Source organism: Carassius gibelio, chromosome A13, assembly GCF_023724105.1.
Source record: "Carassius gibelio isolate Cgi1373 ecotype wild population from Czech Republic chromosome A13, carGib1.2-hapl.c, whole genome shotgun sequence".
Classification (NCBI taxonomy): domain Eukaryota; kingdom Metazoa; phylum Chordata; class Actinopteri; order Cypriniformes; family Cyprinidae; genus Carassius; species Carassius gibelio.
In genome coordinates, this window is record NC_068383.1 from 3,008,592 (window position 1) to 3,036,291 (window position 27,700).

At 35.8% G+C, this 27,700-nt stretch overlaps 1 protein-coding gene across 1 annotated transcript in view; it reads left to right on the forward strand.

Moving 5' to 3' along the window:
* The window catches only part of itga9 (integrin, alpha 9), a 91,306-nt gene that overhangs the window by 51,662 nt on the left and 11,944 nt on the right, over window positions 1-27,700 (forward strand). Inside the window, exons 16-23 of the mRNA XM_052612465.1 lie at window positions 8,869-9,021; window positions 10,365-10,441; window positions 11,373-11,520; window positions 20,012-20,098; window positions 20,195-20,274; window positions 21,835-21,924; window positions 23,072-23,180; window positions 24,334-24,441. Of these exons, the coding sequence (XP_052468425.1) occupies window positions 8,869-9,021; window positions 10,365-10,441; window positions 11,373-11,520; window positions 20,012-20,098; window positions 20,195-20,274; window positions 21,835-21,924; window positions 23,072-23,180; window positions 24,334-24,441 (852 nt within the window). The remainder of the gene's footprint in view (window positions 1-8,868; window positions 9,022-10,364; window positions 10,442-11,372; window positions 11,521-20,011; window positions 20,099-20,194; window positions 20,275-21,834; window positions 21,925-23,071; window positions 23,181-24,333; window positions 24,442-27,700) is intronic.

Here is a 27,700-nt window from a genome sequence, read left to right on the forward strand (position 1 = left end):
CACAGGAGCATGGCACCTCCATTCCAGCTTTATAAATCCCAGCTGTGTTTTCAACTTAGCATCACATGCCAAAATACCTTTTACATTATGAACATGAACCCATAAAAGGACATTGTTCCAGTAATGCATCCACTCATGTGTCATTGTGTCTATTTATATTATTTATTTCATTCTGAACACATGCTAAATCTACTTTTTTATGTGTGCATTATGCAATTTTCTTTTTTTATGCAAGGTCATATGATGTATCCAATGTGTTATCAATAATCTAGAAGTGCATTGTGGGTGTTGTGTGTGCTGTATAGCATAGGGGGACTGCATGCTAACCACACATGGAATAAGTTTCTAGCCAGCTGAAGTGATGCTCTCACTTCAGTGTTTGTTAACCATCATCATTCTCATGGGAAAATTTCAGCAGTCCTCAGGGGGTTGATGGGGAGGCTCGGAAACTATGTGTCCCTGTGATAACACCTGCAGTTTGTGCAAACAAGCCGATATTATATCTGCCTCAACATCAATACACTGCAAGAGTATCTACTAGACAGCATTTGACTGCATTATAGACACACTCCCAGTGAAAACCTAGAAGGTGCAGAATGCATGGCTAGGTTCTTGAATTTATGTGCATTAAATGAATATATATAGACAAATGTTTTGAAATGTTTAAATTTGGATGATAGTTAGAAAAGCTGCTTATGGAAAAGAGCTAAAGAGTAACACAAGTTGCAATACAGAAACATGTATTGTGAAACTAGGCAATGCTTTTCCTTTTAAGAAACCCAAAAGTTTTGTTCACTATCATTTTGGAAAAAAAAGGGTAATTAATGGGTTAATTTCAGAGTGGAAGATAGGCTAGTATGAAGGTCATATTTGGATGCAAATGAAGACGATGCAACAATTCTGGTATGAAATTCTGCATTTGGTTCACAAACAAGTTTGAACTATTTGGTTTTTATTCTGTTTTGCAAGAAAAGCTCACAAACATTTAATGATTACCTTCAAAAAAGATTGTTTACAGTATAGGGAAAGCATTTATTTTGCAATCTTGTCCCATCATGTGTTGTCATTGCTGACTTAAAAATAGTTGACAATCGAAATACAGCATTAATAAAATAAATGTAAACATTAGATGAAAAGAAATTAAACATTTGCAATTTAAAAAAAAAAGATATAATAAAAATAAAACAACCATATAAAAAAATATTAAAAAAAACACTAAATCTAAACTGAAACTATACAATAAAATAAATTAAAATATGAATCTATTATTAAATTAAATATTAATCAGTAGTATATCTAAAATAATACAATGACACTGTAACCTGTCCATGCTTTATTATTTGCATTTAGCAGACCTTTGAAGCATTTATGTGTCGTGAGCACTGTTGGGAACGTTACTTTAATAAAGTAATTAGTTATAGTTACTCACTACTTGTTCCAAAAAGTAACTAACTGAATTACTCTATTATAAAAGTAATCGTGTCCAGGGAAACTAACTATTTGTATTACTGTAAAAAAAAAATTTGATGTCAATTATTATTATTTTTTTAGCAGTTTTCACAAGTCATTTAAAACGAGTAAAACAGACAGGTGTTCGTACATAAAGTCGATATTTATTGCACGTCAACAGACAGCAAGCGTTTTATCTTGCACTTCAAGTATTATCTTTGTAAGAAAAGTGGTTTTGGCCACTAGCTTTGTAGATGCGTGTGTATCACATTACATGTAAACATTAAATGCACGTTCTTGCCTTTGACAACAATGAATTAAAAGTAGTGCTTATATCTCCACCTTGAAAATGCCAACAATTCATCGGATTGCTCCTGACTCGCCATCTTTGCTGCTGCTGCGAATCGCTGTTTAGCTGTTCCGTTCGTGTGTGTGTGTGTGTGTGTGTGTGAGAGTGTGTGTGTGGCTCTGATTGGCTACCATGAAACACATGACTCTGCCTCAGCCAATCATAATTGTTTATCTCGTTATTAACCTTACTGTCTGTGTTATTAACCCACCTCCTCACTCGCTGTGTGAGCCAGGGGTGCGTTCGGATTGCATAGTTTATTAAATCAATGCATAGTAACGCACCGCATTTAACGTTCAGTAATCTTAACGGCGTTGTAACGACGGGAAAAGTAATTACTTAGATTACCCTGTTACTGAAAAAATAACGTCGTTACCTAACGCCGTTCTTTTAAACGGCGTTATTCCAAACACTGGTCGTGACACATCAGTTGAAAACCTCTGAACTAAACTACATCATATCTCTCGCCACACAGCACAATTATGTTCTGTTTGACACCATCTGACTTCCTCTTTTTGGCCTGTTTTGAAGCGGTTGGATAGCTGCTAGCTTGATTTGTTTATGAAATGAGACATTTCTGTGCATGGACTAACACTTCAGGAATGAGTGCCTGCGATTTATCATCAGTTTCAGATGAGCTTGTGGGTTTTGGAGGGAGATCTGAGAGATATCTCCACGCTCAGTCTTTGTTTGGTTCATGTCCGGTTCATTCCAGCTTTTAGTGCAGTAATCAAATGCAGCTTCACCTGTTCTGTTTCTGGACATAATAATTATTCTTTCATGCTAATTTGTAGTTTTCCACAGGCTAAGTGATTTATCCCAAGGTGGAACTGGATTGGTGTGTTGTAAATGTTGTAAAAGTCTAAATCTGTTTGTTCTGACACTTGAATAAGTTAATCACATTTGCAAACACATGCAGCACATGAACACAGTTATTTCGGGCTCCATGAGTTGTATTCTTCGTCACAGTTATTCATTTTAATTCCTTGAATTTTGTTGCCCCTCTGTATCTTATAATTGGTTCCATGTGGGATGTTGTTGTCTTGAACGATGTCTGTCCAGGAAAATATTGCGAGATGAGTTTATGTCGTTGTATTATATTTCAACTTTGTTTGGTTGTCCAATTTTTTTGGAGGGTGATAGGTTCATGTTCAGATGGATCCTGTGAGTATTAATGACATATATGAAGGATTTTATACTGGAAAATCTTCAGGTTTCACTCATTTATCACTTTCATGAAATACAATGGATTTTGAAAATCAGGTTACATGATAATTTTGGGTCATAGTTATGTTTTAGCATGGATCATTAACAATTGTGTAATTAGTAATGCATGTGGAAAAACTCATTATCATGACACTGGTTGCCAGATAATTGTAGAAGGAATAATTGACCCCAAAAATTTAAAATGCTGGAAATCTACTCACCATCAGCCTATCCAATATGTAGATGAGTTTGTTTCTTCATCAGATTTGGAGAAATGTAGCATTGCATCACTTGCTCATCAATGGGTGCTCTGCAGTGAATGGGTGCCGTCAGAATGAGAGTCCAAACAAGCTGATAAAAACATCACAATAATCCACACCACTCCTGTCCATCATTTAGCCTAATGTCTTGTAAAGAGAAAAGCTGCGTGTTTGTAAGAAGGGAAATTTTCATTTTTGGGTGAACTATTCCTTTAAGGAGTAGTTAATGTTTATTCTATGGATTAATGTGTCTGTAGAGCAAATGATGCTGGTTAGATTGAATGCTTAAGTTGAATAGTTTTCAAATGTATGAGCCATAATAAAAGTGATCTTTGGATTGAAGTTCACATATTGCTGAAGTTCATGTTTTATCATGACTCTAAATACATGTCATGCCTGTGTCTGCCCTCAAAAGGGAATGAGTGTAAATTAATAGCAGGAATTGTGAGTTTAGGGTGCTCACAAAAAAAAAGTGCTGGTTTGTGCACAGTATGCATGTATTTAATAACTCTTGGAATTGGTGGAAGCCATGTGAGCACGAATGCTCTCAGCCAATCACAATCGCCGTCTGCTGAAATGACATCATCCCTTCTGTCTTCCCTGAAGAACAGAAAGAGGTTGAGTTCAGCCGCCCCGCTTATCTTTAAGATAAACTGAAGATTGTCTCATATTGGCACATAACTGAAGTACTTAAGCCATTAAATACAAATTACATTCTTGAAAGCATTTGATTTCAGCCTCCCTGTTTCTACCCACACATTTAGAGTGTAAGTTTGTCAGAGAAAGGTGTTTTATTGCCTGATGCTGATGAAAAACCTTTTTACATTCCACAAAGATGTCTTCTGATCTGATCTTCCTTAAAACAAGATAAATTTACTTAAGAAGCTTGATTGCATAAGATCTTAAAAAATTGTTATATATATAATTAATTGTCCATTGATAATTTTAAGCCTAAAAAAAAAAAAAAAACCTTCCCAATTAGGTTTATGCTTTTATTCAGCAAGGATACATTAAATTGATCAAGTGACACTAAATACATTTATAATGTTAGCCAATAAAAGATATATATTTTAAATAAATGCTGTTCTTTTGAAACACTCTATTCATCAAAGAATCCTGAAAATAAAATGTATCAGTTTCCACAAAAATATGAAGCAGCACAATTGTTTTTGACATCATGTGACACTGAAGACTGGTGTAATGATGCTAAAAATTCAGCTTTGCATCACAGGAATCAATTATGCTTTTAATTCAGAATCCTAATGCTTTTAATTCAAAAGAAGATTAAGATTAACCACTTATAATCACATGCTCTTATCATTCAATCAGCTCTATTTCACCACTGTCTCCATGTTCAAACGCGTGAGGTCAGACTCAGTGATCCTCAGACCAGAGATTATTGCTCTGGTGAGTTCGGGAATGGACGGCATCCAACCCTTCATAAATTAGACACTGTATTTCCCACACTCGTGGCTAAAGAGGTTTTTTAATCATACTTTTCTTCAAGTGTGCTGAATGTCAGCATCTGATCACTTTCAGTAACACAAAACATACAAACACAGTCCACTTATACTCTCTTATACTCACCAGTGATGCATTATTTGGTGAAAAAAATAGTTAAAAAATTGTGAAATATTATCAAAAGTCAAAATAACTGTTTTCTATTGTAATGTATGTTAAAATGTAATTTATTCCAGCGATGCGATGCTGAATTTCCAGCAGCCATTACACCAGTTTTCATTGTAACATGATTTTTATTTGCTGTTCAGAAAACATTTATTATTATTATCAATGTTGGAAACGCTTGTGCTGCTTCATATTTCTTCGGAAAATGTGAAATATTGTTTATTTTCAGTATTATTTGCTAAATTGAAAAACAGCATTTATTTGAAATATAAATCTTTTATAAACATTATAAAAGTTCACTTCTGAGCAGTTGAATGCATCCTTGCTGAATAAAAGTGTTTTTTCTTTCAAAAAATACTCACTGACCCTCAACTTTTGAATGAGAGTTGATATGACAATCATCAAGGACCATGGTTTGTATCAAATGGTTGTAAATAAAATATGAAAACACTACTAATTAATAGTAGCAACTCAAAATAATTACACATTATGCACATGTTATTTATTAAATAGGTGCTTGACTTGACATGCAGACATGCAGCAGCTAGTTATTTATTATTCATATACTAGTTTTCACTAGTGTTGAATGTTTATGTATATAAATACACAGTAATATGAACACTGTGGCCTAAAGTGTGACCATTGGTTCCGACCGTTTAGTTTTATTGCAGTCATAAAAAGTGCTATTATGACTTGCGAATGCGCCTGTGGGAAGCCGTTCTGTAGTGCTGAGTCTTTCTGTGAAAGGCTTTACTGTGCCACATAGAAACAATGTAAGGAAACAGACGCCGCTTCAGCTCAGCCGTGTGGCTCGTACACTGAAGCCCTGTGGCGACTGACTGACCTGCTTGGCTCGAGTCTGTCAGTGTGTGTTCGCGGTATGTAAGGAGCAGTTGTTTGGGGTCCCTTCACCCAATTAAAGGACCTGAGGCGTGCTTTCTTCTGCTCTATAAATACAGTTTATAATTGAGCAAAGCATGGAGTCTGGGGGGCTGGGAACGGAGGAAGCAGAAGGCGAAAGGAGGCATTAATAATAATGATAAAAGCTATTAAAAGCGCAGGCCGAGATATCTACTACTTCCTTGTGGAGGAGGTGCTTTTCCTGTGGTGTCTCCTCTGTGTGGATTTTACTGGATCCATCTTCTACTTCCGTTCTAGAAGTCCAACTTTTTGTCATTGTCTTAAAATTATAGTAAACAAAATGTTTTATAAGAAAAATAAATATAAAACTACAGTGAAAGAAGTACAAATTTTAAAAAGCAATACGATTCCACATTAAATGGGACATTAATGCAACAACAACAACAACAACAACAAAAAGTTTTCGGGGATTCGGCCAATTGAAGTGAATTACTTGAAATGCACTTTCGTGTAAGATTAGTTGGACTGTTCAAAATAACTTGGTTATCGCTACTTGACTGTTTATTTAGTCTGGAGATCATTTTTAATACACTGATTATGGTGAATGAAGTTGGTGCACACTTAATCGTGTTTTACTGAAGAACAAGAGCTCATTCATGTTCACATGTGGCTCAGTGACTGTTCCTGAGGTCTGGCCGTCTGTCTCCTGATCTTTACTGCTCCACAGGATGGGGATCACCGGTCAACAGTTCATGTGATATACGTACTGCTTCAATCCCAGCTGGGACCTGAGGAGAACACCAGCTCCTTGCACAAGACTGAGCTTTATATTCTTCATTTTACGACCCCAGCGTAGTACTGTAACAAAAGCCTCTCTCTGGATGTCAGCTGGCTCACGAGAGGCTCTCAGCTGATGAACGTGCAGCTTTCACAGGACTCAGGCCGCTAAATGTTAAATCTAGGGTTTATCACACAAGCTTTGGTTCTCAGATGCTTTGATTTCGACACCTACATCTCCAGCACAAAGCAGGGGTTTTGTGTGTGTGTGTGTGTGTATTAGTGACAGCATCTCCTTTTTTAGTATTTTTGTAATATTATACTTTTGTAATATTGTAATTTTTTCTAAATTGGTTTTTATTTTATTTATTTTTTTATTTTATATGAAGTAATTTAGTCTATTTCATGTGTTGATTTATTCATTTTAGTTTGTCATTTTTGTTAAACATTATTGTTTACTCAACGTCATGTCATTCCAAACCATTTATTTATTTATTTATTTTGTTTCTTTTTGAAATGTTATTGTCAACAAAGTGAAATATTAAATATATTTTAATATATTAAAAACTGAAATAAAAATTTAGAAATAAAATAAAAGCTAAAAAAAATTAATAAATAAGAAAATTAAAATTGACCAGCACAACTAATTAAAGTAAAAAAAAGGAAAATATAAAACAAAAGATAATACAAAATATTAATACTATTCATATATATTAATTAATTTGGTAACACTTTAGAATAAGGTTCCATTAGTTAATGTTAGTAAATGTATTAATTAACATGAACAAACAATGAATAATACATTTATTACTGTATTTATTCATTTGCGTTAATGTTAGTTAATGAAAATACAGTTATTCATTGTTAGTTCATGGTAATTCACAGTGCATTAACTAATGTTAACAAGCACGACTTTTGATTTAAATAATGCATTAGTAAATGTTGAAATTAACATGAACTAAGACTTATAAATGCTGTAGAAGGATTGTTCTTGCTTAGTTCATGTTAACGAAAGTAGTTAACTAACATTAACTAATGGAACCTTATTCTAAAGTGTTACCAATTTATTTATTTAGTGCCATTTTAAGCTAAGAAAGCATTTTTTTTTTTTTGTAAATTCATAAATGTTTTTTAAATAAAAGCTTTGCAAATGTACATAAAGTCGTACAGGTTTCTAATAAGAAAGTGAGTGATGACAGAATTTTCATTATTTGGGTGAACTGTGCATTTGATTATACTACTGTCTTCATTCTGTCATGTGTAATGAACACACATGCCCCATTTATTGGTGTCAATAAGTCTTAAACCTGTCCATTCAGCCGCCGCACCTCAGTTTCCTGCAGTAACTCTGTCAGCATGTGAAGGTGCAGGACAGGATGTGCCCTATCTAGTGCATCACGATGTGTTGAAACATCAGCCTGAATCAGCATCGCTGAGGAAGGGGATGGGTGGGTGGACAAACAGAAACCATGTGATAAAACTCAAGGGAAGAAAGAAAGTGAAGGGGTTTGCTTTTCTATCCTGGTGGTGCAGATGAAAGTGCTTTTCCAGTGACCTTCCCTCTTTAGTGTCCTCTAATGAGGATGTCCAGATTTGATCCTGTTCGGTCTTTCGTTTGACTGTTTCCAAGCAGTGTGCCAAAGGAAACAGTCCTCGGCCCGTGGCTCATATTGACAAAATAAGGGAAGATGAAGTGTGTCGGGGCAGAGCCGTGCCAGCTTTTTCCAAACGTTCATCTAATAGCTTTTGGTGGCTCTTTAATGGCGCGCTGTTCACTTTCGTGCTTTGAGCAGCTTTGCAAAGAGCCTCGGTTATAAAGCTTTTCAACGCAAATGTGATTTAAGCCCGTGTAAAGCCAGTTATACTGCCACAGATTGAGCTACTTGTCATACGGGCTATTCTTCTAAACTTACATCAGTCTGTGCTTTTGTTTTGACACATCAGTGGATGTTTTGTGATGTTGGTCTATTTAAAGGAAAAGTGTTGTTTCTGTGCCAGTTTCAACACTATAAAGGAAAAATAACCAGATCTGTGCATTACCTGCAAAACTATCATTAATTAAACTAAAACCATAAAAACACTTTTTTTGTCTCTATTTTTTTATTTATTTTTTAACATTTCTCGTTCTTCGGTTAATTTGGTTTGTTTTAGTTTAAGTACATATGTTAAAAAAGGACAAAACACATAAAAAACTAATCAAATTATGACAAAAATCTTTTATATAAAATATAATATTAACAAAAACTATAATTGTATATCAGTGACTGTGAAATTAACTGACACATTGCCTCCTTTTATTGTTTATATGTCACGTTTTCCCATTTTTGTGCTTTTTAACAGAAAGAAGTGAAGGATGTGTTTGCCGCCATCGTGTTCGAAGCAGCCTACAGTTTAGGAAAACACATTGTGGACGAACACCAGGACCGCGAGCTTCCCTCGCTCACTCCTATTCTACGCTGGAAAAAAGGAGAGAAGATCGCTGCAAAGAATGAGGTTTGAATACTTACGTTTTCACTGGACCTAAAAAATGAAGGTTAAAAAGAATAGAACTGAAGATGACCAAGATCAAACTAAGACACTTAGATTAGATTGCACAGTGTCCTAATGCAATACGTTTGTTATGTTTTATTGTATTGTATGTATTGTATTAGATCAGAGTGTAATGCAATGTACTTTATTGAACCTTGGTGTATATGCATAAATACAGTATATGTGATGAGTGCATGGTTTGTTTGGTGATCAGTATAAAACAGATTCACATGTGCTTCCTGTATGTCTTCTGTATGTCACTTCATCATCTCTGCCTTGATTACAATCCTCATCCATCAAAACTTTACTAGCCAGACACTGGTTTGCTTTATCCATTAAATGATGTAATCAGTGTAATCAATCTGGTTTTCTTCACATTAGAACTGTTTTAGATTGATCGATTGAATGCATTTGCTTAATGGTTCACTTGACTTAAAAAATCCCAAATTTTAGCAACTTTCGATCACAAACAGAGAAGCAGAATAATATTAAAGCGTTAGAACAGAAACTTCTGCCTACCACGGTTGCTCAATTATTATCAGTTATCATCTAACTTCATGTCTAAATTACCTTTTACGTCTAGAGTGCATATTAGTACTTTAAATGTGCATATATTAGCACATGTTAGTACCTATATGGCACATATTACTACCTTTTAAAAGTGTCAGATTTTGTAAAAAAAAAAATCTGAATGTTTATTTAATTTTATTGCGTTTTTTGCCTGTTTTTAGATTTTAATATCTTTACAATGATCTTATATGGTACATTATTTTCTTTTACTCTTGTACTCATTTGCCGTTGACATCACCCTGCATCTCTAAATGCCAAAAGTGACCAAATTCTCCAGTTATAAATGTGGTTTTAGTTAGCACTCAATGATGGCTATTGACTCTTGTGAGTGGAATGTGGAAGATTGATGAATTTATTTGCCAACACGCCACTTCATAACCCACCCTCTTGTTAGGTCACATGCTTTCCCCTCTCAGCTTTAGGAAACAAGCATCTTCCAGCGCATCAGGAATCCATTACAGTGGAATCTGAGGCTATTAGTAACCGTACAGTTCGTCTGTAGCGCTAAAGCAAAGGTGTCAGTGTCAGAATCTGTCCAATGCAAACACACAGCACTTTCTTGTGCATTACGTTTGAAACCCCTACTCAAATGCTAGCGCTTTAAAGGCCGTTGTGGAAAAAGTCCCATCCAGTGTGTGGTGAAGTCTTGCTCAACAGCACCCTCTAGTATTAGTATCCCGTCTCGGGTTATTCTGACAATGATGTAAACATCCTTTGCTCTGTTTGACTCTTCACAGACGTGGTTTGAGAAGAACTGTCTGTCAGAGGACTGCGCCGCTGACCTGAGGCTTCATGGGAAACTGCTGCTTTCTGGGTAAAGCCTCTGGTCCTCTCCTGGTTTCATTCGATCTGCGTCATTAGGGTTGAGTCTCTGTGGGTGTGGACACACACTTGGCTCTCACCCGTCCATGACGTCATTCATTAACCGGGCTTAAGGAGGTCCAGCAATCTGGTTCTTAATTAATCTGGTTTCATCAAGAGTGTTTCCTTAAATGCTGAACCTTCACTGTTTAAAAAAGCGGATGGTGATTTCACTGATTTCACTAATTGAAAACACATTTTACTGTAACGGCTACAAAACCAGTATTCATGTTCTGTGACAGTGTATTTTGTATCAGACAAATACTATAAATCTAATTTTAGGATACATTCAGATATTTGACTTTCAATATCATTTTTTTTGTTAATAATAGTCTTTAGTAAAAATAGAAATACAGAACGATAGATAGATAGATAGATAGATAGATAGATAGATAGATAGATAGATAAAAACTTATTTTATCAATGCAATATTTACAGTATTTGAAAACATTGAAAATTATTCATTGTACTAAAATATGCTTTATTTACTTTATGCAAAGTGTAATTTTTTATTCATTTTCATATTTGAATTATCAAATTTTAAAGATGTTTCAAGAAATACTACAGTTAATATATATGGTAAATACTTAAAGATTAAAATAATGTAATCATTAATTTCACGATATGGTGATGAGAATTTGCTAATAAAATTGTCATAGTCACAATGCAAAAATATTAATTTTCATTAAAAAAAGGCATATTTTTTTTAATGCAATATTTCATTTCTTTTGCTTACGGGGTGAAATACGACACAGAAATATTTAGATTGAAATACGTTTCATATTTAGAAATTAAGCAGATGCTTTAATCCAAATATAAGGAATTATTCTTAACAGCTTGCTTTCATCATGTTGTCCTTGTCTCACTTTTTTCTCGTTTCGCAGGCGTTACATCAGTTCTCATCTGGCTCTTGGTGGAGTGAGAAACGTGTCTTTAAATTTAACCATCTCTAACGCTGGAGACGACGCCTACGACACCAACATCTACTTCAACTTCTCCAGAGAGGTTCACTACATCAACTTCTTACAAAGAGTAAGTCAGTGATACTGCGTGTTTGTCATTCGTTTCTCTGCACCAGACTTCTGTGACGCTTTGGTATCTTGCAATCCAGCAGCTAGTTTAGCGACCCCTCAAATGTGTTCATTGTTAAACACAAATTTGTTTAAAACCTACTGAAAACTACATAAAAGTCTGCCAGTTCGACTGAAGTCTTTAAACATTCTTGATGTAATATGCACGATGTAAGCCCAAGGGTGTGCCATGAACTCAGTGCCAAATGGTGACCAGTAGATTAAATTATATTTACTGGAAAATGTGACAAGTCTGAATCCTCTTTTTAAGGGTATGTGGTCATCGTATCCATTATTTAAATGGACAGCTTGGAAAAAAAGCATGTAGAATATAAAGATATGAGGAAGTTGTGGAAACAGGAGTTTTTTGCAGCTGGTCAGCGTATCGTTATCTCTTTCTTCTCAAACTCCTTCATGTTCTGCTTCCCCTGCTGAAAAGTATTCTGTAGTTATCAGCAGCATGAGGAAGAACATTTCCTCCTTTAGTTTGATGATTAATGGAGAGACTCTTTAAGATTGCTGAACAGACCACTTTAAAATGAACTCTGCCTTTTTAAAAGGGAAACGAAGCAGTGGAATTGCACATTTTAATACATTTTCTTTCATTTTTATGCGATAATTTATATATTTGACCACGTGTTTCTACTTTTGATATTTTCTATATTTACTGTTTTTTTTTTTACGACAAAAAACACAGAGAACGCAAAATGCACTGTCAATAACAATATTAATAATAATATTCTGGCATTATTTACTTGCCCTCATGTTGTTCCAAACCAGTATGATGTTATTTCTTTACTAAACATGTTTTAGTTTTTTTATTTATTTAAATTAAATAATTACATTAACAATTTAATTGTTTTAAATGTTTTTTAACTTTAGGGGATGCTATTTATATTTGGTAACATATTTCTAATATAACATTTTTATATTTACTGATTTTACAATTTGTTTTGTTTTTTGTTTATTTAAACTGACTGATTTTTATGGGGGAAAAACTGAAAAAATTAGAGAATGTACCATCTATAACTGACAAAAATACTTTATTAAAGGAATGTCAATTCAAACCAATGTGAATTTTTGTTATTAAAATAAATATTTAAATGTGTTTAAATTATAACATTTAAATGGATAATTTATTTACTTTAATTTACTTGCCTTTAAGCATGATTTTCATTCTTGATAAAAAAAAATATTTTTGTGGAAAGATTTATGTATTTTATTTATTATAAATAAAATTGCATAATTATATTTATTTATTTAGATACATTTTAAAAAAGAGAAAAAAAAAATCATGCTTTCCTTTTCCAAAAACCAAAGCATCTTACATAAACATACTATTAAATTTTTTTCCCCACAGAAGATAGAAAGTCATACGACCTTTGAATTAATTTTTTTTTTTCTAGTTTACTTTTGATCTGTCCTTAATTGAGTATTTAATATTTGGACCATTTGTTTTTGCATTCTGAAATCCTTCTGAAAGAATTCAATCACCTTCAACATAAACATACTGTGGTCTGTTTTACATGCGCTCAGATTTCACTTTATATATCCATGTGTTTTGATACAGATGGAGCTAGCGTCTTAAATTTCATTGGATAATTTTTGCGCCACTAGCTCTCTCTTCTGCGAGTAATTCCTCATGACGGTTGAATGGGACGCATACGGACGACCAGGTGGAAGTGTATTGTGAGAAGACGCAGGGGCTACTCTTTGTTTGCTGTTTTAGTACTGTACACACAGCAGGACGCCTCTAATTACCCCAACGCCACGAGAAGTCGTCTGTGTTGATGTGACCCGTCCTCACACGTCTCCCTCAGAGCGCTTCAGCTCTCCGTCATGCCGAGTGTGAACTCGTGCTCGCCTCTTGTTTTATATTAAGTCCTGTTGACTCTGTGTTTGTCTTGCAACTCAAACCATCTGCAGCAGTGAACTGGTTTCAGAAGCTCTATCGCACTGTTTAGGTGGCCTCTCTGGCAAAGAAATACACTCAGTTTAATTTGATAAATGGCATATTGTCCTTCTATTAGATTGCGTCAGGTGAAGCGAAGACCTTCAAATTGGTGAGCAAGCAATTCAATTAATTTTAATGTTACTGAAGCAGTAAAAGACAAGACTGAGAGAGAGAGAAACAAGCTGGCTGGAGATAAAATACAAGAGTTTATTTTACAGTTGCACAGCCAATGCATACATCATTTGAGATTTGTTAATGTTTCAATGTAATAACACAAAGAGTACTGACTTAATGAAAACACCTCGTTGCTTCCAGTACAAGATGGAATACAATTACCAAAACTGAAGTGACAAAACAATGGGCAGATTTAGAGATTGAATGCCTTTCTTTGAAAGAAGGATAGTACAAGCACATTTTCTACACAAAATACATTTACATTAAGTCATTTTGCAGACGCTTTTATCCAAAATGACTTGCAATTGGAGTATACATACAGGTGAATCTCAATTAATTACAATGTCATGGAAAAGTTCATTTATTTCAGTAATTCAACTCAAATTATGAAACTCGTGTATTAAATAAATTCAGTGCACACAGACTGAAGTAGTTTAAGTCTTTGCTTCTTTTAATCGTGATGATTTTGGCTCACATGTAGCTTTCCACCATTACGAGGTGATAAGATAAAGAGAGGTGTAACATGGGCTCTTTTGGGCTCATTGAAGACCAGTCATGCCACTGCATTCTGAATCATTTCTGAAGGTTCAGCATGCTCCGTTTGAAAGAGTCTGATCTTTCTGATGTTGTGCAATGCAAACATGCAAGATCGAGCAGTCTTTTCAGTGTGGTCTTTGAAGGTCAGCTGGTCATCAAAGGTTACACTAAGACTTCTGACTGAAGTTGATGGGGTAATTGTAGAAGAACCTAGCTGGATGGAGAAATCATACTGTAGAGTTGGAGTGGAAGTGAAGACAAGAAGTTCAGTATGTGCCAGGTTGAGCTGTAGTTAATATTCCTTCATCCATGCGGAGATGTCTGCCAGGCAGCCTGTGATCCATACAGCTACCATTGAATCATCTGGTTGAAATGAAAGATAGAGCAGTGTGTCATCAGCATAGCAATGTTAGAAGAAACAATGTGCCTGCATGATGGGACCCAGTGATGTTGTGCATATGGAGAACAGGAGGGGTCCAAGAACCGATCCCTGTGGAACCCCAGTGACAAGTTGATGTGCTTTGGATACCTCCCCTCCCCAAGCCACACTGAAAGACCTCTACCAGTGAGATAAGATTCAAACCAATGAAGTGGAAACCCTTTGATGCCCAGTGATGAGAGGGAAGACAGGAGGATCTGATGATTAGATTAGCAGATAGATCCGGCAGAATAAGAACTGATGACTGACTTGGAATCAGCTTTTGCAATCCCCAGGGCTTCTGTGACTGACGGTAGCGCAGTGTCAGTTAAATGGCCACTCCTGAAACCTGACTGGTTAGCATCCAGTTTGTTGTTCTGTGAGAGAAACAATGATTATCTGGTTGAAAAAAACGTTTCACTATAATTGGAATGAAAACCTACAATAGATATCTGTACGTGAAGTGTTTAATGTAGGTTTTTTTGAGCAGTGGGGTTACCCGAGCCTTCTTGAATGCAGTGGGGAAGATACCTATGAGGAGAGATGTGTGAGTGCTGGTAAAAGTGTAGGAGAGATTGCTTAGAGTCTAGAGGGCATGTTGTAGGATGGCTGGAGAGAAGAAGGTTTGATACTTCTTCTTCAGTGAGGGGACTGAAGGAGAAGATGGGAGTTTTAGCAGTGGGAGTCGTTGATTTGAGGTCCTGTGTTTGTTGGGCTGAGAATTGACTACTGATTGTTCTGGTTTTGTCTGTGAAGAATGTGACAAAATCATCTGCTGTTAAAAAAAATTGTGGTTCAATAATGCTGATAAAGGAGGGCGGTATTAAACGTTAGTGGAAAATGTTCACATTTAAAAGTTTGAGCTCCAGTAGTATAAACAGTTTCCACAAAAATATGAAGCAGTTTTCAACACAATATTAAATTGTTCTTGAGCACCAAATCAGCATATTAGAATGATTTCTGAAGGATTGTGTGACACTGGAGACTTAAGAGTAATGATGCTGGAAATTCAGCTTTGCATCACAGGAATAAATGACATTTTAATATATATTGATATAGAAAACAGTTATTTTAATATTTCAAAATATTACTCTTTTTACGTAAAAAAAAAGTGCTGAGCAAGAGGGAGACGACTGTATAAATAAATAATGTTGAATGCTTTTTGCCACATATCGTACATGAGGGATCTTACACCACTTTTAAGGGCCATATTATGTAAATAATGTCTTTATTGTAATTTTTCGATTAATTTAATGCAATATGCAGAATAAAAACATTAATTTAACTTACAGCAGTGCACATCTGATTGTATCAGACACATTTAAATATGTGTGCCTAAGATCATGTTTTGGGGAAATTGGGTAGCTGAACTAAAGCCAGAAAGCGTAAAAATGCATGATCTGGTGTGGATATAGACCTCAGACAGCAAATTGTCAACCACAGAGTGCTCTTAAACTCGGAAATGATTAATGGGCCCAATTTAGTCTGTAGTGCTGCCAGACGAGGTTCTCTGCTGCATGTTAGCAGTGCTCAAATCTGAGAAAACCCGGGTGTAAACGTTTCGAACGAGTGCAGAACTTGAGGCAAAAGCCTCAAACTCTTCCCCTGAGAGCCGCCAAGTGCATGAATAATGAATTTTGCACACAGTCCCAAGCTTTCCTGCACCCCCTCAGCTGCTTCTTGCTATTTATTGATGGGTTTTTTTTTCTCTTGCAGCACTTCTTCTTATTATTAAGAATAGCTTGAATATAAACTCAAGAATTGTAAACACGTGCAGGACCTCACATGGAATGTGAGATCCCAAAGTTAAGCGCTTATCCTCTGCCAGGGGCGAATCTAGAAAAGAAAGCCTTGCCACCCCTGCTGCCACCCCAGTTGGCAGCAACGAATTAAAGGTTATGGCCAATTTGAAAATTTCAGAGCGCGAATCTTTCGTGATTCGTGATCCCGCTGCGAACTCCCGAACTGACTTAAATGATTCGCGAACCCGCTCCGAACTCTCGAACTGATTCAGATCGTTGACGGACCCGCTCCGAACTCCCAAACTGACTCAAATGGTTCGCGATCCCCATAACTGACTCAAATGATTTGTGATCCCGCTACGAACTCCCGAACTGATTCAAATGATTCGCGATCCCCATAACTGACTCAAATGATTCGTGATCACGCTACGAACTCCCGAACTGATTCAAATGATTCGCGATCCCCATAACTGACTAAAATGACTCGTGATCCCACTACGAACTCCCGAACTGATTCAAATGATTCGCGATCCCCATAACTGACTCAAATGATTCGTGATCCCGCTACGAACTCCCGAACTGATTCAAATGATTTGCGATCCCCATAACTGATTCAAATGATTCGCGAACCCGCTTTGAACTCCCAAACTGACTGAAATGATTCGCGATCCCCATAACTGACTCAAATGATTCGCGAGCCCGCTACGAACTCCCGAAATGATTCAAATGATTCGCGATCCCCATAACTGACTCAAATGATTCGTGATCCCGCTACGAACTCCCGAACTGATTCAAATGATTCACGATCCCCATAACTGACTCAAATGATTCGTGATCCCGCTACGAACTCCCGAACTGATTCAAATGATTCGCGATCCCCATAACTGACTAAAATGACTCGTGATCCCACTACGAACTCCCGAACTGATTCAAATGATTCGCGATCCCCATAACTGACTCAAATGATTCGTGATCCCGCTACGAACTCCCGAACTGATTCAAATGATTTGCGATCCCCATAACTGATTCAAATGATTCGCGAACCCGCTTTGAACTCCCAAACTGACTGAAATGATTCGCGATCCCCATAACTGACTCAAATGATTCGCGAGCCCGCTACGAACTCCCGAAATGATTCAAATGATTCGCGATCCCCATAACTGACTCAAATGATTCGTGATCCCGCTACGAACTCCCGAACTGATTCAAATGATTCGCGATCCCCATAACTGACTCAAATGATTCGCGAACCTGCTTTGAACTCCCAAACTGACTCAAATGATTCGCGATCCCCATAACTGACTCAAATGATTTGCGATCCCGCTACGAACTCCCGAACTGCAATCCTGCTTATGGGAACCCTTAAGGTGTTGTTATACACGTCTCTGGGAACACACACACACACACACACACATACTGAAGCACGCGTGGTGTTTTCAGCTCTTCACTATATTGACGCATGATGTAGGCTACACATGTGCACGTCAGTGCGCTATGAGAGGATTTCACCATTTAATTTGATAAAACTATTTGTGCCTATAATGTTTATTTATTAATTATTATTGTCAGCTAATAAAACCTATGCTTCAGGCACCATATTCATATAACATCTAAGGCTAAATGTAGCTCTTGACTGGTTGAGTTAGATGATGATTAACACTAAACAGAAGAAAATCAGTTGAGTCTCCCCAGCTGTAAATGTCATTGGCTGTTAAAATCTTGTGTTTCTTATAATAAATTGACATATTGATAACACTGAACCTTTTATAATGCTCTTAATTACATGTCGATGCAAACTGTATGCATTAGTGAGTGTGGTGGTGCTTATGGGGTATGGTCACTTTCCTTATATGAACTGTTTCAAATGCAAGACATTGATTGCATGAGATTAAGTTTGTAAATGATAGCCTGTGCCCTTTTGTAGTGTGCACATATATTTATCATAAATCTGTGATAACTGTGACTAAATTCAGTATATATATGTCTGCCATATGTTGCCACCCCTCAAAAATTCCTGCCCCCTTCTCGCCACCCCATCAATATTTTTCTAGATCCGCCCCTGTCCTCTGCATTGTTCCAGCAACGTGAGGCCGTCTGGTTTATCAGTGGCCCTGACTGATTCCTGAAGGCGCACCGCTGTATCTTACGTTCACAGCTCTGTAAAGGGACAGTTTGGTGAACTCTCACCCGAGAAATGCTCACTCCTCACAGGGTTGAATCTCAACTGTTTACACAAACCAGCCGGTGCTGCTCTACTGTGTTTAAATAAAGCCCTCAACTCTCACTGGCGACTTTCCCAGTTAATGTGCTCCTAGTGTACAACGCATGTGAGAATACAGTTATTTATGTGTTAGTCAAGTCACATTTATTTATATACTGTAGCACTTTATGCAATGCAGTTTGGTTCAAAGCAGCTCTGCAGGCGTCATAGTATTAGTATAACAGTGTCATAGTATTTCTTAGTTTAGTTCAGTGTCGTTTCAAATGATATCACTGAATATTAATTGCTGTTTAAAATACTATTAAACCACCAAAAGGTAGTGCATATTTCAGGTTTATTTATTTATTGTTAACTATGCATATGTTATACTTATCAAGACTTCAGGAATGAGTTTTAAAGGAAATAATACACTACATGACTGTGGTCTATGACCATCATACACTATTGCGATTTTATTTATCTGTCAACTCAAATCTGCAGACTGGCTCTGATTTTGCGCAACTAGCGTCAACTTCTCCAGACAGTAAATCTCCCAGAAAATGGGACAAAAATCATGTAGTGTATTCCAGGTATAAGTCATTTACATAAAGCCTTATGCACACTACGCATCTTGTAGCATGTGTTTTTCACAAGACTCTTCTAGTGTGCACACTTGCACAATTGTGTTCCAATTGATTGCAGATCCTGCAACAAATTTAAAACTACAGGTGTGTGTCCACTGTTTGAAATTGCAAGAGAAAAAGCTAAACATAAAAAAATTAATTTGTAGGGATGCACGATAATATCGGCACAACATATGAATATGAATTTTTCTGCCGATGAGCCAAACCGATATTCTCCAAGTGAAATAATTGACCTGTTTTTCAGATGTGAATGTCTGTCTACATTTGTAAAATAATAAATTTATGGTAGAATCAGTACAGAAGAGATACATGGATTTCTCTTCAGTAAAATTAAAGTTTAAATATATCAGTATATATTTGTAAATATATCAGTATATATTTGTATATATATCGATATCGGTATCGGCATCGGCCAAAATTATTTAGAAAATATCGGCATATCGAATATCGGCCAAAATCCAATATCGTGCATCCCTATTAATTTGTTTTGTTTACCTCAAACTGAGATCTAAATTGGAGATCTAAACATGATTGTAATGCATACTGAACCAAGCTTGCAGGAGTTTATTCTCAGCAGTAAACCATTTGTGTGCCTTCTGTATGTTTGCATGCCAATCAGTGATTTCTTGTGTTTCTTTTGGAGTTTTTTTGAAGCATACCTTGTGGAAAGCACTGCGGTTGGTGACTCTCTGCTGGGGTCTAAACAAATTAGTACAACTTATGAAGGTTTTGTCTGATTATTCTCACTGTAATTTGGTTTTTTCTCTGTCTGTTTGGGCTCCAGGATGAGAAGGGCATTTCCTGTATGCTGGTAGAGCTGGACTTCCTCAAGTGCAGCATTGGATTTCCTTTTATGAGAGCGCAAACCAAGGTAGTATGAAAAGAGCATGCTTCAGCAACTTGCTTGGTGATATCGTGAATTATAGTGCCATTTAACCTTGTAGCTTTAACCTTTTTTATTTTTCAGTACCATCTATCGGCGCTTTTCGACACAAGTCGTCTGTCTGGTGAAAATGAGACGCTGCTATTTTTAGTTCATGCAAGAAGGTGAGTTTTAAACGTTCTTGATTTAATTAATTTTCCCAGTTTTAATAATATACGTTTATTTCTTATATGTTTAGGATACACGTTTCACATCATCCGTCCTTATTAGTGAATGCCATGATGTTTATACATGAAATACCTAGATGGATTAGACATTTGGACTTTTCCCTATTTGGCTATTTTGAAAGAAATTGAGTGGTTTCAGTATTGATATTGAAGTCATGATATTAATCGAATGCTGGCCAGATGTGTGAGATCTCTTAGCTCTCTGAGGCAAATACAGCTCTCGTTAAAGCTGTGACCAGCTGGTGGCGCTATGACTATAACTGAATACTGGCATCTAGATGTCTTCAGGCCAGGGCTCTTATCAAAATGTGAAGTTTTTAGTGCAGATTGACATGGTATGTTTAAGTTAGTGTAAAATAAGTCATTTCCTGTTGCCAACAGGTGGCGCTGTGATTCTTATGGGATATTGGCCGTTACATGTCTTGCAGGGCTTTTATCAAACGTGAAGTTTGGGGCAGATCTGACATTGTATACATGAGTTACAGCAACTTCATGGTTCATGGCGAAACATCGAAATTTGTCAGGATGCCACAGACACGTCCTTCTAAGAAAACTTACGATCTTCGCAATTTAACAACACAAAGGGCTTTATATTACACTGACTTCATTTGGGGTTGATCTGATTAAATCTTTAGGGGGAGGAGTTAAAACACAACTCATGAAAATGGCAAAAATGGCACAAAATTGCTTCCTGCTGAGTTTCGATTTCGCTCAAAGAGTCTCTTTTTGTTGGTATTGGGACATTACATGTGTGTAATTTTACATAGACGTGAAACGTAGCTTGAGGGGCACTTTTTTGAAAGTGTACAGGTGGCGCTATCTAGCCATTTTGCCATGCCTAATTCTGAAACCTATATTGGACATACATTTTCACCACTTCTGGCATGTTTGCAAAGTTTGATCAGTTTTATAATAATAATAAACAAAGCAATTCCAGTAGGGTCCTAACATTGCGATGCTGGGGACCTAATAATGCACTTTTGGCCATCTTACAGTAGAAACTTAATACATTTCACTGTACCTACAACCATGCTAAAAACACATTGTACAATACAATACAAACGTGTGGGGTCAGTAACATTTTAAAATGTTTTTGGAAGTGTCTTTTGCTCACCAGGGCTGGAAAAAAAAACAGTAATATTGTGAAATATTATTACAATTTCAAATAATTGTTTTCTATATGACTATATATTAAAAGGTCATTTATTCCTGTGATGCAGAGCTAAATTGTCAGCATCATTACTCCAGTCTACAGTGTCACATGATCCTTCAGAAATCATTCTAATATGATGATTTGGTGCTTATTTGTTGTAATTAATTATTAATTATTTATACTATTATAAACTCTTTACTGTCACTTTTGATCAATTTAATGCATCCTTGCTCAATAATTTATATGTTTTATATATTATTATTTGAAAACCTTCATTTTCTAATAAACAAATGACTTTTTTTGTTGCTATTATTTATTAATATTTGTATTCTTTATTTTCTTAGTGCCAATCCAGAACATGATAGCACACTTCACGATAACACATTGGAGTTGTCCATACCGCTGGTACATGAGGTGGACACAGCAATCACAGGGTAAGAGTGTCAAACCTAAAATGTATCGTTATTTATTCACTCTCATGTTGTTCAAAACCTGTGAATTGAATGTTGTCAAACTACAAAACCTGTGTCTCTATTACCTGTGCACTATACATATGTGTCCCTGGAGCACAAAAGCAGTCTGAAGTCTCTGGGGTATATTTGTAGCAATAGTCAAAAAAACATTGTATGGGTCAAAATTATCGATTTTTCTTTTATGCCAAAAATCATTAGGATATTAAATAAAGATCATGTTCCATGAAGATGTTTTGTAAATTCCCTAGCGTAAATATATCAAAACTTAATTTTTGATTATTATATGCATTGCTAATAATTAATGTTTGCACCCTCAGATTCCAGATTTTTTAAATAGTTGTATCTTGGCCAAATAGTGTCCGTTCCTAATAAACCATATATCAACGGAAACCTTATTTATTTAACTATGATGCATAAATCAATTTCGAAGAATTGACACTTAAGACTGGTTTTTGCACTTTCTTTGAATGCATAAGACCAGTGTGAACTTGGTTCCTTATCTTACATTATATTCATTTTTTGTGAACTACTGTATTCCTGTAACAGCTTTGTAGCCCATTATGCTTCCAGACGTCTGATAACAGCAGAGACATCTGTGGCCGGCTCAGTATACACCTCTAATGTGCACATTTCTTTTCTGGCATGCGTTTCTTTGCTGCGCTGGAGTATTTGAAAGTCACAGGCTCACTTGTTTCACAGATGAATGAGGCTTAAATACACAACATGTTCTATAGCCAGATGTACAGCCTGATAATGAGAAAGTGCTCCCTGTAATGTTTTACATGAGCGCACCAGAGATTACACTTTAATATATAAACATGATCTCCAGGTGTTGGACATCAAATCAGATCAAAGTCTGTTTTATGTCATTTAACAAGTTGACTTCATATGTATTAGAAGGTTTCTGTAATCAGTATATGAATATAAAGACTGTATTCAGTACATTTAGACAAAAATATGCAACACTCTCCTGGCACGGACTAGTTTCCAAGAGTGTGTTACTAAAATAAAATAATTCTGACAGCAGCACATGTACACAAGGATACCATCAAATGAATCCCGTTAAGTGAGAGACAGACCAATATTAACTGTGAGTCTGTTTCTGCAGTGTGGTCTCCCCTACATCATTTGTGTATGGAAACTCAGTGGAGCGATCGCACTTTGTTCAGCTGGACGACATGGAGTGCAGCTTTCAGCCGCTCAACTTCACCTTTCAGGTAGAATACATGCATATGGAGTATTTCCAGTATACTTTATTGCAGAATCTGTAAGTATGTACAGTTAGTTACAAGGTGCATTATTTTTTTTTTATTGATTGATTTATTTGTTTGTTTGTTTATGAGCACTGGCAATATCAAGGGATCAATTACTTGGTAAAATGGACCTTATTCACAGGCTGTGATCATTCATTTCCAAAGTGTTTTATTTATTTATTTATTTATTTATTTATTTTAATTTGTTGTACATTTCTGTAATTTTAGTATTTTATTACCTTGGCACCAGTGCTGTTTTAATATATTTGTTATACTTATATAGTTTTTATTAATAATATGATTTTTTTTTTTTTTATTTATTTTTGGTTTTATTTATTTATTTATTTATTTTAATTTGTTGTACATTTCTGTAATTTTAGTATTTTATTACCTTGGCACCAGTGCTGTTTTAGTATTATTGTTATACTTATATAGTTTTTATTAATAATATGAATTTGTTTTTATTTATGTATTTTCTGTTTTATTTATTTATTTATTTTAATTAGGGTTTTTTTTCAGTGTGTTTACATAGGTTTATTCATTTTTATTTAAGTTTTAGTTATTTTAGCACTTTAAGTTAAAATGAATGAAATTGAGGACTAAATAAAATAAAATAAAATAAGTTTAAGTTCTTTTATATATTTTATTTTGATTATACCATAATACCCCTGCTCTAAATTATAGAGTACTACAGGCTTGTTGCCTAATTTGGGGCATAAGTAAATACTTTTTTAGGAATTGTTTTAAAGACAAAAAAACTTGGGAGATGTCTTGATGTAAACAAGTAGTGAATAATTGGCACTGGACTGTAATATTATTGAAAATGGTTTATTACTGCATTATTGAAAGGCTTCACCTGTGTTACATATATTTTTAATAACTCAATGTCAAGATTCCTTTATTTATATAGCACTTTATACAATTCAGTTTCAAAGCAGCTTTACAGTGATAAACAAGTAAATACTGATCCACATTTGACCAATCCAGAACCAAACTGTATTATAATGTGCTTTGAATGTACTGTATATGAAGTGTAGTGTTTGCTCTCTGAGTTGTTAGTTGTTGTGCTGAGCGTAAATCCCAGCATTGATCCATTTCCCTCACGTTGTTTGTGTAGGTGATAAACAATGGGCCCAGCAGACTTCCAGGCTCCACGGTAAACATCAGGATACCCAACCGCATGGCTGGTAACGGAGCAGATATGTTCCATATCATTGACACACAAGTGAGTTCCTGCCACTCATGCGCTTGTTTATTCAGCTCAACTTCATGCGCATTGTTTTCCCTCACATCAGATATGTCGCTGTTTATTCTCATCGCACTTGTTTGAGTTGTAAGTGGTTTCTCTGACCTTATTGTGTGTATTTTTGCATTACACCGAAACTGTTGGTTTTTGTGTACATTCATATTTGTGACCGTCTTAATTTCTTCAATTTAAAACATTCAAACATCAAGCTTTATTTTGGCTTCTGTTTTGTTGACAATGGGAGGTTTATTACCGCTTCTCATTAGACTGTTAGCCCATGTTGTGTTGCCAAATGCAAACTTTAATGTGACATTTACTGTGAACCAAGCTGCTTGAATTAATGACAATTACCACAAATTGCATCATAGCTGCATTGCAACCTTACAGTGCTTTGGTTTACAATAATTGCATGGCCCTGTCTTCAATTATTCCTAACATATCTAATTTTGCTACATTCGAAATGGTGCCGCAGGCTTGCTGAGGGTTAATTGTCAGAGTAAGTGCATACTTTATGCAAGCATTGTCTTGATAATCATTTTATAAGTGGAATAATTGATGCTAGGTTGGTGCATTATTAAAAATGTAAGGCTTCACTTTATACCTATATAGCATGCATTTTAACATTCATTGATTCTCTAGTCCATTGTCAGTTTTGTCTTACTTATGTTACCTTTAAAACATTGATTCTACTTAAGGTTACATTATTTAAAATACTTTATAAATGCCACAACTGTTGCATGTTTTGAAGCTAAATATACAGCGCTAGGCTTTATCTGTATTGTATCAATAGAAACGAGGGCAGCGTGTTGATTAGACATGATTTAGAGATGTCAACAAGCTCTTATAGGCTTATAGGTAATTCAGAGGTGAGAGACGGGGTTTATGGAGCTGCTGCAGATAGTTCCTCACAATAAGCTTATACAGAGGGCAGACATTCACTGCATACGGTGTTGATTTAACCCTTGCATTGGCCGTATTGCTAGATCAGGCCAGGGATCAACCTGTTTCCTGTGAATGGGGGGAGACAGGGGAGGTTTGTATCCCACCCTGTTCGTCCCATATGGAATCACTTATGAGAGGATTAACGGGTTTGCACGAAAGGATGGAATGGGACACTTGGGGAAAAGCTTCTGTTCACCCTGACTAACCTGTAGCACAGTGGCAATGCCGGGTAACTCGACTCAAGGAGGAGCAGACGTTCCCAGGCGCCCACATGGACAGAATAAACACTCGGCCTAATTAAAAAAGCACACGTGGAGGAATTCCTCTCCTCACATGACTGAAAACATATGGGGCGTTTTTACAGAAACAGCTTGGGCTGGTTCCTCGATGCGTGTGAGATACATGTTACATGACATCAGCTTGGTTAGAAAACCTAGTGAGCTGCCTTCCAGCAATACTTCAACAATTACTTGTTTCGTGTTCGTGTCAATTCGACCAACATTTAAACAGTTTGAAAAACTGGTTAAACTATGGATGTCTTTTTGAAATTTGGTGACATTTTCTCATTTAGGATCATGAATGTGCATGCAACGTTTCAACACATAAATGTGTATTGGAAAGACTGTACAAATTTTGTGCCCACCATCAAATTGACACTCACTGATTGCATTGCAATTCCCCAAAAATCAAATGAGATATAGCTAATGTTTGCATGCACATACTTGTATATTTTAATGCTTACTGTCTGGAACTGAACAGCGCAAAATCTATTTTGGAAGACACCCATCTACATGTACCTAAAGTTTTAGCGAAACTACAAAAAACATCAAATACTTATAGAATTCAATGCAGTCTCCAGCTGAAATAAACACTAGTGGCAATAAAACACCAACTACTTTCATTCCTTTTTACACAAATAATGAATACAGGTGCAGATTATCGATTATCAAATACTTTTTTTGTATGGTTGTACCACCTCAAAACACTTTTACTGTAGAGTATGATTTATAAACTAATACATTCAGAGGTTTGCATCACACTACCAGCACCATTTATGGTTTTTATGACATAGTAAACTTGCTTAGTAGCTCACCTGGTACAGCATTACACTTACACTGACAGATACATTTTCACATGAAAGCATTGAAAAATGTTCAAGAAAAAACGTTACATAATGTTTTTTCAGTGAGCCTTGGTTTTATATTTTTTAAAACACTGTCTAGTGAAGCAAGTCACTAGATTTTGAAACGGTACTGTAGCACTGTTGGCTCGTAAAACCTGTGTGAAACAGGCAGAGATCCTTCCCTTGACTTGAGAGAAGACAATGTGGGGCCTTCAGATGCTTTCCTCTACGGAGGTCTGACTGAAAAGGATGCTGGTTTAAGGAAGAGGTGAAGTGTTCCCCGGGGGCAGAGGGGTGGAAGGGGCAGCGAGACATTAAATCACTCCAGATGGGACATGCTGTCAGAGAAAGGCTTCCCAAGTCCCACTGGGAAAGAACTTCCTTTCGTTATCCGAATTGCTTAGCAGGTCTGAGCTCACTGGATAAATGATCATGTCTGTGAGCATCTCGCCTTCCAGTGATCCAGCACTCAATGTTTTTAGTGAAACATTTTGAAATTGAGTCATTAATTCAAACTGAATCATAATCAAAAGCATTGCTGGTTAAAAATGTAAGTAGATTTGAATAACTTCAACACTTCATGTCAAGATTTATTCCATTATACAGTCTGTATCAAAGTATGCTGGGAAAATCAGATTTCCCTCTCTTTGCATGTGATTGTTAATCGTCTTATCAACTTAAGCAGCTGTTGTTAAAAATAAAGAATACTGACATGGAATAAGTAATAATTTTAGTTACTGAAACTGATTAGCATAATTTCTCCAATTCAAAAAAGAAGGCAACATTCTCATTTTGATTTAATTGTACAAAAATAACGGTAACACTTTAGAATAAGGTTCCATTAGTTAATGTTAGTTAATGTATTAATTAACATGAACAAACAATGAATAATACATTTATTACTGTACGTATTCATCTTCGTTAATGTTAGTTAATGAAAATACAGTTATTCATTGTTAGTTCATGGTAATTCACAGTGCATTAATTAATGTTAACAAGCACAACTTTTGATTTAAATAATTCATTAGTAAATGTTGAAATTAACATGAACTAAGATTTATAAATGCTGTAGAAGGATTGTTCTTGCTTAGTTCATGTTAACGAAAGTAGTTAACTAACATTAACTAATGGAACCTTATTCTAAAGTGTTACCAAAATAACTAAAAATACAAT